Below are 13,505 nucleotides of genomic sequence, written 5' to 3'. Positions count from 1 at the left end.
AGAGATAAGTACAGCTGAAGAAACATCTCAGAATTATATTAGCAGTATATATATATATCTAAATATAAATGCATATTGTGAGTTAGTAACATTTTTTTTTATTATATATAAGAGAACTATATATAGTTATATATCTCATACTATATTATCTTTTAAATTAAATACTTAAAATGTATTAAATGAAAGCATTACTAATTTAAAATCCCATTAATCACTGAAAATTTCCGGGGTGAATTGAATTAATTATATAAAATATATATTTATATTGATTTAATAATAGAATTAAAAAGTTGATTATACAATTAATTTATTTAAATAAAATTTGTTTGAATTATTCACAATCGATACCCTCACGATATTAGCCTTTCTTTTCTTCTTTTTTTGTATGTAAAAGAGAATAAAAATATCTGAAAGACCAACCGAAATAATCAATTTTAAATAAAAGTGACGAAATTTTGCAAATAAATAGCAGATATCAATGAAAGTGACTGTCATAAAAATATTTATAAATAGAAAATCCTACGTATTGTGACTATAAGACAATGGCTATCAAAAGTGGCTATCAAAAGTGGCATCATCTTTCGTGCAATGAATCACAAAATTTAGTAACATTTTGATTAATTAATAAAAAAAATAATAAATTTTATAACTGACAGGCATGTAAACGTTTTTATACGAATAGAGTCATTTATATAAAGAGACAAGTTTATGTATTAGAGAATAGGTCACTATTTTCCAATATCATTGAATATAAGTTAAAATCTTAATTTTGTTTTAAAATTAATCTTTCAAAATTTTACAAATTTATTTTAAAAACTTTAAAATATATTAAGTAAACAGACGCGCTAAGCCATTGAAATGAAGATTAAATTATCATTCATTGAAGATGTGAAACGTAGGTAAGAGCACCCGGTCTACTATTCTTCTACTGACCCAAATCTGGTTAGTTACAAAGCATATGATTAGAACTCTTATATATTTTTAATTAAACTGCAGTGGTAGAAATCTTTTTATAAAAGATAATGGATCATAACCCCTGCCCAAAAAATATTCTATTATAGCCAAAAACTACTTTACCACTAACCCTTTCTGTAGTTTTCGAGTTGTCAATGTACTGTCATGCTGTCATAGGAATATATCTGATTCCACAGAAGCAAAAATTACTGATTCAAACATTTTTCTAATCCAAATGATCGGGAATCAGAACTTCGAAAATAATTTTCCTTTTTTTATAAAATGTTAACACGTCAATATTATTTAAAAGTTATTTATATAAAAATATTTTTAAAGTTTAATTAGAAAAATTTCTTAATTATTTATTTAATTATAAAAAATTCAATTTTATTAATTACTTTCTTATCGTGTAATTTCTACGGTGATTCGAACACATTTTTTTTTATACTACAATTCGAAATACCTTCGATTCAATCTACGTGCTCATATTCTATTTAAGACGAATGAAATCGATAATTTTATTTAATTTTTTTTTACATTTAACGTAATAATAGTACATGTTTTTGTTTATATTTTTAAGTAATTTAAATAATTATCGTCTAAAAAATTCACTTTATTGCGATTTAATAAAAGTATAGACGCAATAGATTGATTGTTATATTTAAAAATCTATAACGATTTTATACATACTTCCCAGAATAGTTAAGTTAATGGAAATTGAAGATATTTCATTAATATAATGCGATAATATTTTTTAAATTTTAAATTTATTTTTTTCTCTTAGTACTCCTAAGGACTATTTACGATAAGCCCAATGATTCTAGCAAAACTGTATACTACTCTTCTATTCCTATAAATAACAATCACCAGACATAATTATACGAAATTATACAGTATCTTAATTTTAACAAAGCTACTACGCATATACTCCGGTGTACTTATTGTATTAAATAATTAAGTTAGTTTCCAGATTTTGGTCGAGTCCACTGGCTGTCAATTGAATTCATTTATCTCATTCATCTAACTCCCTATGTAATTAGCGAAAAAATCTTGCTTTCCACTCGAATTTATGAATTTTAAGGACGGGATATGTTCTCCATGTTAGGGCATTGGATTATACAAAAGCTTTTCGTGTTCATGTGTTCAGAAGAGTCGGCATATTATTTGCTTCTTGGCATATTATATATTCCGTAATAGTTTTTCCATACAAGTTCACCTATTGGGCGCTTACCCTTGAGAGATAAGATCGGGATCGGGATAATACTTCAAACCGTTATTGTGCAGTAAAAGCTAGTATGAAACTGTAGAGTTAATGGGGTTGCAAATAGTTAAAGTTAGGCACTTTAGTTTTCTAATTCCACATAGTTTTGGAGTTGTTGTACTTTTCATATGATTTTATGCTTTCTTTATAGCATTTTTTGCATTGCAAATTCATTCACTTCTTCCAATGCATCATTATGTTTACTAAATATGCACTCAATCATAGTTTGTTATGAATATTGGTTGGATCCTCTGTTGGTTTAAACCCTTTTGATCCCAATTATTTTTTAAAAATTACATTTGTTTGGATTAAAAACTAGAATACATCGGTCGTATCGTCAGGAAAATTGATGAAGGACACAGCCCTAGTGAACAAAGTATGTTATGGCTTAAAAATCTTCAACAGTAGTTCAATCAAAAAACTAACAACAACAAAAGAAATATTAATCATGTTAGCCAACCTTCAAAGCTAATAAGGTACTTAGAAAAAGAATAAAATAATTAATTAATTATTTTTAATATTTAATCAAAGAGGTTGCACTTTTTTCTCAATTTCTTAACGCATCATCTATGGTATATACTTACACTTTCTCCTCTGATAAGTCAAATTAAATTAAGGGACACATATGTTGATATGTTATTATTAATTTTTTACTTTCCACTCTTTATCAAAATTTCTCCTATGTATTATTTGATGATAACTCGATTTTCTGGAGTACGTTAATTTTGAATAAATTTGAACTTGTTCGATTATTTTGTAAATAAATGTCAATAATATTCGCGTTTTCATAAAAGCACGTTCTTCTATAGTTCGACCGATTAATATGCACATAAGATCACATAAACATATAGACAAAAATAATATAAATTTGTAGGTATCTCGATCTATGTGCCGAAAGTGTAAAATCGATGTGGAGCAGCTTTGATATTTGTTTTATTTAATACTATTATTTCACATATCTCGAAAGTGCTAATTACTTTAGCAAATAAATATCATGTGAAAACATTCAAAATTCTGCTTTGTGTTATTGTGGACTACATATTAACTTATAACATTAACTTATAAGCTATAAATACGAATACATACTTACACGTATTTTAAATAATTTTCGATATTAAACGCTAATCGTTTAAATAGACTAGAACTGAGTGTATCCAAAGCAAACATATTTTAAACCGTAGGTGGTCAAATTTTATATAAACAATTTTTAGAAAGTAAATGGGAGACTACCAATGCTGGAAGCTTTTCGAAAGTAATAACATAACAGTGTAACCTTCTTAATAGTTCTTCTTAACAGTACTCTTATCTAAAATCTATGAGTTGTATTCTTCATATCATTATTATTTTTACTATGTCCCACTTAAAAACGAATAAATACTTCGTAAATTTAAAAACTTATAGTCATCTGCAAAGTCAACTCCGTTAAAAATATGCCACAAAAAAACAAAATTACTTCAAAGATTAACATGTATCTGATCACTTTCATAAAATAAAATAAATAAATATATAATAATAAGATATTTCTAACATAAATAACACTAGCCTGTATCTGATTATGTCCTTCATAACTGTTTGATATGTATGAATACGTTTAGACTGGGTCCAGACTTATATAGAAGCTTCCAAAATCATTATACATTTGTTGAAATAAATAACTTCTTAGGATATATCTAATAAGAAAAACATATGACAATATATCTATAAGATTTGCTATTGAAACTAGAAGATTTACCAGTTATTGAGGAGGACAGGCTCGTGCTTCAATGGTATCACAACGGCCATAGACCCCTAGGTGAGTTATAACACATTCTTTGTTCGCTATCGCCATACTACTAAACCTGAATATTTATATATAATTTTAGTTGTCTACTAGAGAAGACTATGAGTTAAAATGATTCCTGCTTACATCATATTACTCGAATTTGATAATTGGGATTGAACACTTCATTATACTTTAGGATGTTGGATCTATATTTAGGTTTTGTAATAAACGTATAACAGTAAATGCTCGAATACAATTACAATTTTATTAAAACAGTTGTGATAAATAAATATAAATTAATATATCATAGCCTCGTTATGTTTATTATATAGCCAAATTAGTGGAGCTCATATGTACATTGCTAATAAGATTTACGACATTAAGTCGTTTATAAATTTATTTCAGATAAGGACTATGTATTCGCTTAAGTACTTTACCTTAAATAAATGAGCCTAAGTACTAATACGATGCGATGATGTGTTCATGTCTATTCATATATACTGAATCATTCATTCAAGAGAATCTGTTTCGGTGACGTCAATCGTTTTCTACTATGAGTTATAACAAACAGTGTTTCAGAATTTCCATTGACTTCCACGAAACCGGGTAATAATTTGTTATCTGTTTTAACTTCGAAAAAGGTAAGTTTGAGTCTTAACTTGTGCTGATTCTCTTCTACTTCAATAGCAAATCTCCCATCCAAATTATTTACTGCGTAACACGAACCAATGTAACTCAGTTCAAACAACTCTTCAGATCGTTAGCGTGATGATATGATTTTTCAAACTTTTTCAATCAATGTATAATCAAATATAATACCCTTTTTACTCAAGACATACAGGAAAGATATACAGATACCAGTATATTCAGGGTAGAGGATAGACGTTGTAACCTATATTGAAGAAAGACCACTTCGAGCCCAAGAATTAAGCCCATTATAATTCCATATTCATGCGGGTAATTTTATTGTTCCAAGAGATATCTCTATTCTGATCCTGAAAACCATTTTGTCACTTCAATGAAGTAATATCTTAATTATATAGCCATTTAATGACATCGCAAAGACGTTTTAAGAATGGTAACCACATAATTATTGTGCGTCGTCTGGCGAATACCCAGCAATGGCAAATTGGGAAAAAAACTGTTATATATGTTCCACACCTTTCTGTTACCCTCAAGTGCAACGATACTCATAAGGGGCAATCCCTAATAAACCCAGCGTACATATTAATGCGACGGTTAGTTTTCGTGTCGCGAACAGACCTTGTCATAATGTATTGTTAGACAAGTATGCTGACTTCATCATCTATGATTCGCCATCTTAAAATATTCTGTAGATATAGCAAGTTTGACCGAAGCTAAAGGAATTCCTACACCTGATATGAATCTTGTGATTGGAAATTTTGTCCCACATTCTGCCAATTCATTGGATTTACAGTGGCCGGCAATGTCTCTATGGCCCAAAACCCAGTGCAGGCTTTTTACGTCCACCTACATTAACATTACTGTTTAATATTAACTGGAACCAAAGTATATATAGATATCCACTTGTAAAATCATATTCATTGTGAAATCAGCAATAACATGCCTCAATCACCTAACTCCACATCATCTTTGAGTTCCTTTAAGAATATACCACTATAGTGCTTCTTTAAAAGATAAGAATATCATTGTATATCTGGTTGACCCAGATGTCCGTATAGGAGTCTATAGCTTTCAATTTAAATAAAAAAACGTAAATTTTTTTTTTTGAAAAATAAATCAATATTTTATTGTTGTCATAAAACGTTCAAAAAAAAATTTGAACACATTTTAAGTTCGTTTTTCTGATACGTTTTAAGTTTGTTTTGGTTCGTCGTGTGATTCTAAAAAAAAGTCCTTCATTTTGACTTTTGTATTACAAATACATATCTTTTTTCATAATTAAGTTTACTTAACAGTTTGTAAAAATAATCGAAATCTATTTCTCTTTTGATTTTTTTACATTTTGAGAAATTATCAAAATTGTTTTAAAACTAGGAACAATCATTTTGTTTTTTTATTATTATAAATGAATTATTAATCACTCGCGATCGGTGATTTTAGAGAAATTGAATTTATTTAGTGCGTGTCCGTGCACGTTTCAAACAAACTCTTACAACTTAAAATTACTCTCTGAAGACTAATTTACTTAAGACTAATTTTAGAAAAATTATAAACTATTTTAAATTATTTTACAAAAAAGTGTAAAATGTATCTTAGGGCTAAGTACTTAGATCTAATAATGTTAATGTTCGTGAAATAGTCAAAATGAATTTTTTCTATAATTTTTTTTTTTTGTATTTTGAACGATTTTTTGGAACTGATGAATTTGATGAGTTTGTCAAATAAATAAAAGAAAAATTATCATTCACATTAAGTCAAATAAGATAATGATATTAAAAATATATATATATATGTAAATGAAAATGTAAAAATGCATATTCTTGCAAATAAGATTATGTGAGATGTTTTGTATTCGTTTAATTATATTTTGTTTCTTTTAAATTTGTTTTGGATTGAATTTATTTTGTGCAAAACTGGAGTGAAATTTTATTAAATAAAAAAAATTCCATACAATTTATACAATTTTTCATAGATTTTTTGCAACGAAAAAAAAAAATTAAATATATAAATACCAATTTTTTAATTAACAAAAAATGCAAATTTAAAATAAAATATTTTCAATTTCGGTTCATAAGAAAAAATATAAAAAAGGGTAAATGAGAACAGCGCGTAATAGTGCAGTAAAATCACAGCAATAAATCAGTACATTTCTCTAAAAATTTCGCTCCATTTTCGTTTTTTAGCAGTTTTCTGTGGTTTTCAATTTAGTTTTAAGTTTTCAATTTTCAGTTTTCAATTTTCAATTTCTTTTAGTGTTGACGAGTTCTGTTAATAGTTTTAAAAAATCTGATGATAGTTCGTATGATGATACGATACATAGTACATAAGAGTCGTGTCAATTAAAATTAGAATTTTTTCTTTGATTTTTTACTACTCAACATTTAAATCATTATTTGATTGATTTTTATATACAAATAATTTAATTTCTTTATATTTGGATAAGAAAAACTGCTTAAACATAAAAGTTGCTCAGGCATACTGAGAGGCTCATTCATACTTATTAAATTCTAGGAAAAATGTGAAGAAACAACATAATCTGTCTCTTTTTCACATCAACACCTATGACTCATGGCGAAATGTCGGTTGAACATAGCTTGAGTTACTCGTGCATATTCTTGTTCATTAAATATTCGCCAACGCATCAACTCTAAAGAAGCCAATGAGTCCTCAAAACTGTCGTGTCCTGTCTTTCCGCCCTGTATATCACGGCCCAGCCATGATTTTGTTAAAAACTTAAGAGAGCGGCGAAATGGAAAACCACTTGGATGTGGAAACGCTACAGATGTGTCAACAATATTTTTGTGCACCATACGTAATGCGCGCAAGTCATTATCCAAACCATGTCCGATGAGTAGAGTGTTGGCATCGAACAGCTTCAACAGATCCCGTTGTACTTCTGGCAGAGTTTTAACGGACTTATTCGAGTATGCGAGATTTTCTTCAGTGATACCAGAAAAGCGTGTATTGTAATCAACAATTTCGGCTTTTGGACGCACGAAGTGCTCGTATACTAGTTGACCATCATAACCAACAACACTAACTTTTGTTAATTCTAAACCACGTCCAGTAAATGACATTTCACAATCGATAGCATAAATTTTGGTTTTGCTATTGGGATCATAGTTGGGACGTGTGTAAACATAGTCAGTATAAGGTCCATTAATGCCAATAACAGCACCTGACCAAACGTGTAACCGATTTCTGGAACATCCTTTGTCTGTGTAATCGCGTCTGCAACATGTGTAAATATGACTAATACCTTCACCACCAACATAAATATTATCAATTTTTCCCCAATGATATACACACTCTTCACAGTTTAAGTATTCGCCTGATTCGGTGACATGAAACTCGCTTTTGCAACGGATGCACTGCTTTTTAAGTGATTGATCGTATTGCGAGAAAATCTGATAAGTGCCATCTGGAGTATAATAAGTTGTCGCAGTATTTGAATCCTCCTCGCAAATTTCGCTGGAATCAGAATCCATAGAGAATGGGCTCGATTCTCCAGAACCTTGGCCTGAATCAGATGAGTTATGTGCATCTATATATTCTTGGTAATGCTTTTCACTATCCAAATAGCTGATATACAAGCCATCATATGAATTTATAACGTTAGAACCTGCCTCATATGGATAGCCATTCTTTTCACCGTCTTTCTTCTTATCGATTGGTTTAGGTAAGATCTTATAAATCTCTGTACAACCACGATGTATGGCGCTTTCAATCGGATAACCATAAACACGCATTAAATTAGAATCAACTACGTAACGTTGGAACTCATCGACTAATTGTTGTTCAGTAATAGCTGGATCCATATGATCTATTTGTGAAGGCTGGAAAGCGAGCACAATTTTCTTGTAATTTTGAGCGTTACGTTTGCTAACAGTTGGTGAAGCAGTTGGCGAATTTGATGCCGAAGATGAAACTGATGATGGTAAAGATCTCGTTGACATAACACTGCAAACCGAGGTATTGGATGGAGAAGTGGTAAGTTTATTAACTGTCACATTATCATTATTATTGTTGTTCTTGTTTTTATTGGCACTTTTGAGTGCAGCAGTTTTAGTGCATTGCTTGCGTAAACTTTGTGCGGATACTATGTTCTTGTTTAAATGATGTTGTTGTTGTTGTTGTTGTTGTGATTGCTTGGGAGCAATGTTACTATCATAATTTGGGCGACGATTTTCTTTTGTTTCCTCTTCAATATCCATGGGTATTTCTTTCTTATAATTTGCTTGAGCGACGGAACCATTATTATTATTATTTCTATTCTTATTTGATTGTTTATTTTTCTGTTGACGCTTTTGGCGAGACTTGGTCTTCTTGTTTGACTTTGAATTTGATTGAAAGTTACCCACTAAATCTTCGTTGCTAGAAAATGTGATATGAACATCATCGCTGCCAGTTGTCTCGCTGGCATCACTGTTGCGATGTTTGGGATTATGACGTGGTGTTGCGTTATCTGAAATATATAAATAACAAAAATTTAGCGAGAGATGTTAAGATAATAAGAATAATAATTTATACTAAAAAAAGTAATAACTTTAATACTATGATCTCTAAGAAAGTGGAAAGTATGTACGCGTAAAATAGTTTTACATTTTATGTCGCCAACAAATACATATATATATATACAGTTGTAGAGCACAAATTCTAGTATATTATTTGACTTAATTGATGGTTTACTTCAAGTTTACTTCCGATTTGTATCTTATCTCAACTTGTTTCAATATTTAGCTAGCTTCACGCACAAACTGCAAATAGAATTCGTTGTGCTTTGGGATGTGTAAACTTACAAGGTTAGTTAGTAGCGGCGGCGATAAGACGAATTATAGTTTCTTATCAGATATTAAAATCAACATTGTACATAAGACTGTACGCGTATATACAATGTGACACGTGTAGTGTGATAGTAGAGCACTTAACTGAAATTTATGTACCCACTAAAGTAAATAATGTTAATAATGAGTTTATTATTTATTTATCAATAATAACAAGTGTTGCAAGTGCTAGAGAGATTTTAATGAGTTTAATATAAACAAACAAGTTAGAATTAAAAAAAAAATTAAGACATAAACCCCAGTCGCAGTTAGTTAGTAAGTCAATCTAAATTACATCTACGATTTATCTTCCGCATTTGTGTGATAAACACATATGGCGATTAATGTATCTAGATACGTGTTATAAGTGAGCAAAAATCTGTGTGCTAACATTGAAAATACTGTGTTTTGATGCTTTTTTTTAAAAACAATATTTTTTTTAGGTTCATAACAACACTATTAATAATAATAACATTATTGATTGACAAGAAAATTAAATATTTATAGAAGTATTTTGTATTTTGTTAATTGTTCAAGGGGTTCTTTGGAGTTAATGAATTTATTTACTTTTTTGTTATGTCCTCTGTTTTATTTACGAGTATTATCTTTGGGCACTCAATTTATAATTATACAGATGTGCAATACTAACTTTTGTATTGCAAGTACTAAAATTTGGTTGATGTTTTTGTAAATTTCTAACAGTGAAGATAATAGTGCTGTGCTACATACATTATTATATTTCTAATCATTTAAACAGTGCTTTGTTTCTGCACTTAAAACATTTTCGTATATATGCAGTGACATACAGCTTATATATTATGCGAAAGTAGTATCTTTATATTTTTATATTATGCGAAAGTAGTATCTTTTTTCAACAACAAATACATATACAAGCATGTCTGTCACATTTAAAAAATGTTTCCTTTAGTTTTTTCTAGTTTAGGTTGTATCTGTTATATCTGCATTTTAATTATATACTGATTAAATTATCACACAGTACTCAGAGATGTCAGAAAAAACTGCCATTAAATAGAATTTAATATAATTTATAGAAAGAAAAAAAATATAAAAGCAACAATTAAAATAATTAATTTGCATAAAAATAGTTTTTTAAGTAAAACGAGAGGAAGTATGTAATTAGTAAGATAGATACTAATAAGATTGGGATGCGAAGAGAAAGACGTTTTCTCCTATTTTTTTTAATTTTATCAGTTTCAAAATGCAATTTTATTAATGTTTAAGAATCCTCAAACTGTGACGTATGTTAAAATACAATATAAATAAAGATTTTATGAAACAATAAAATTTTTGAAAAACATCATTAAAATATAAAATTAGTAATTAACCAATTTATTTTATAAAATTGGATATATAAAAATATATAATTAATTGTTAATTAGATATAAAAACATAAAACTGCTAGTCTACAGTTGTAGATTATAGGTTTTAGGGTAGTAATATAAATAACTTGGAAATTTTTAAATACAAAATACATCAACAGTTTTTTATCTAATCTTTTCAAATCTGTACACCAAAAAAAATTGGGTGTTTTAAGTATGTGAAGAAACGGTGAGAAAAAAAATTACGAAGATTTACAAAAAAAAATCGGCGACTATATAAAGTTCATATATTTAAAACATAAAACAATTTGTATGTAAAATTAAAACTAAAACTCAAAATTGATTTTCTTTCGTATAATTGTAAACAGTTTTTTTAAACAGTGTTTGAACGTGTCTAATTTCGGATCTATTTCTATTTTGCTCTAGAAATTAAATATATATAAAAGTAAGTATATGTACATGTAAAAGCCCAAACTACATTTTTCCCAGTGGTTATATATATATATTGGAAAACGTTGGGACTGTGCACCTTCCAACAAGTGAACCCACTGAAGTGAAGGATTAGCCGAACTAGACCACGAAACGACTTGGGGCCCTTTTTTGTCCTTTGATTCTCGAATGTCGTTATTGAGTTAAAGCTAGAGTGGCTTCCGTTCGCATAACTACATCGTTTGTTAATGGAAGCAGCTTATTTAGCTCCCTTTCTTCTAGATATCTGATGTCTTCCTCAGCAAGAGTTATCTTTTCGAAGTAACTCCCAAGTGGATAGTTATATCATTTCTAAAACTTAACTTTGTAAAGGATCTGGAGTTAAAATACGCATATAAATCTTTTTTTAGATATTTTTCATTGTATATTTTTTTTACACTTTAATTGTTTGCTTTCTTTTTAGATTCTTTATAATCTCTTGAAAACATTTATTGCTGTTTATTTATCTGTTGGTGGCGGTAGTAATAAAATTTATAGGAATTCATACTAAATGTTTTGATATATTTTAAGAGCATTTAAGCTGATTAGATTTGTTTATGTTTAATTTTTTTTAAATTATACTAACAATGTTTTAAGACAAAAACATATATTATAAATGTTTTACAAACTTAAGAAAACACCAATAAAAAGCGATATATAATTTTTTATTAAGAAGACAGCAATGTTTTTATGCAAAAAAAAAAAACTGTTGACATTTCCTCGAAGTGACACTGAAGGACACATAAAATAAATAAATTAAATAAATAAAAATTATAAAAGTAATTTTTGTACTCATTACGCACAAAGTGACGGAATTGTTTGTTTGAGAATTTTTAGTGTTTGATCGAAATTTTGCATAATTTGTTAAAAAATAAAAATTTAAATGGAAATCAGAGGAGAAATGCTGCTGCTGACATTTACGTGCACAAAATTTTAATGACAAATTAACCAAACAAAATATAACTCAACTCAACTCAACTGAACACAACTGTTTTGACATTTTAAAAATTTAAAATTTTTATCTTAAGCACAGCGAATCACAGTAGAGAACTGACAGCGCATTTTGAATACAGGAAGAAGTCGTTGAGATACCAACAAAAGATAGCTTTACTATATATTATGAAATTGGATTTTAATGAACATAATATTTAAGCTTAATTATTTTGATTTTTAATTGCAATTGCAGCAGTTATGATAAAAAAAATAACGTACGACTCTGACTATAAACACAATGGATTTCACTTTTGTTGACAAAAATGGCTACCATTGACCTCGATTATTGAGTTTATATTTTTGTTTGAATTAAAAAAAACGACTTTAAAAAAATTATAAATTTTAACATCTAAGATCATAATAAAGTTTTGTTTGTTTATTTAATTACTCAGACAAATGCTGCATAATAAAAAAACATTAAATTGAACAAAAATCAGAAAATCAGAAAATCAGGCACTCATTGTCACGTACACGCCCCAATGAACGGACAACTCAGCGGCATGCGGGCAGGCACTTTGCCTGCCTGTCGATCCACAAATTATTTAGCGGCTAACTTCTAGAAAAGGAATTGTTAATATGTATAAGCACGTATCGTCGTACTCATAGAGCTTGTATCTATATACAAATGATTGCGATTGTGATTTAAATGAAACTCTATTCAAAAAACACGATCTTAAGGTTAATGACAACTAGAGTGTCGACTGTTCGTTCGACTGTTCTAAGACTGAAGTCACTGATTAGTACTAGTTTTTGCAGGGATAAAGATAAATTAAATGTTTATAGTGAAAATTTGCATAAAGTTTTTTTTTCTTTGTCATTGGTTATATAATATAATTGAAGATTTACATAATAATTACATTAGCTAATACTAATGTGTGGAATATTTTTTCTAGAGTTTTTTCTTTCAACTGAGAAAAAAACAGATATATGAAACGTCAAAGTTCAATGGAAACATTAAACTAAAACGCAATCAACTATAAATCATACGATTGAATAATAATAACTCTGAACATATAAGGAAAAGAAATATGTTTCAAACAAGCTTTGATTCTAAATAGCTATAAAATAAGATACTATAATAATTTAATTATAAGTATAATATAGCTTAAGTTAAAACTTCTATATTTATAAATATAAAATAAGATTAATATAATAATAATAATAATAGTTGTAATAAATTTCATTTTATTATTATTTTGTGTGTATATTTTATGTTAATTTATAGCAACAAAAAATGATTCCTAAACTTTATTTTAAAT

General features: G+C 28.4%; 1 protein-coding gene across 4 annotated transcripts in view; it reads right to left on the bottom strand.

The window, feature by feature from the left end:
• Window positions 1-6,664: 6,664 nt before the first annotated feature.
• Window positions 6,665-13,505, bottom strand: part of LOC119671728 (general transcriptional corepressor trfA) — a 64,494-nt gene continuing 57,653 nt past the window's right edge. For all 4 annotated transcript variants that reach the window (XM_038082487.1, XM_038082486.1, XM_038082488.1 and 1 more), the window contains one exon: window positions 6,665-9,087. In XM_038082487.1, the coding sequence (XP_037938415.1) occupies window positions 7,175-9,087 (1,913 nt within the window). In that variant the 3' untranslated portion in view covers window positions 6,665-7,174. The remainder of the gene's footprint in view (window positions 9,088-13,505) is intronic.

The sequence above is a fragment of the Teleopsis dalmanni genome, chromosome 1 (assembly GCF_002237135.1).
Source record: "Teleopsis dalmanni isolate 2A chromosome 1, ASM223713v2, whole genome shotgun sequence".
NCBI classification, from domain to species: Eukaryota; Metazoa; Arthropoda; class Insecta; order Diptera; family Diopsidae; genus Teleopsis; species Teleopsis dalmanni.
Note: the sequence above shows the minus strand (reverse complement) of the source record. Positions and strands in the feature narration are given on the sequence as shown.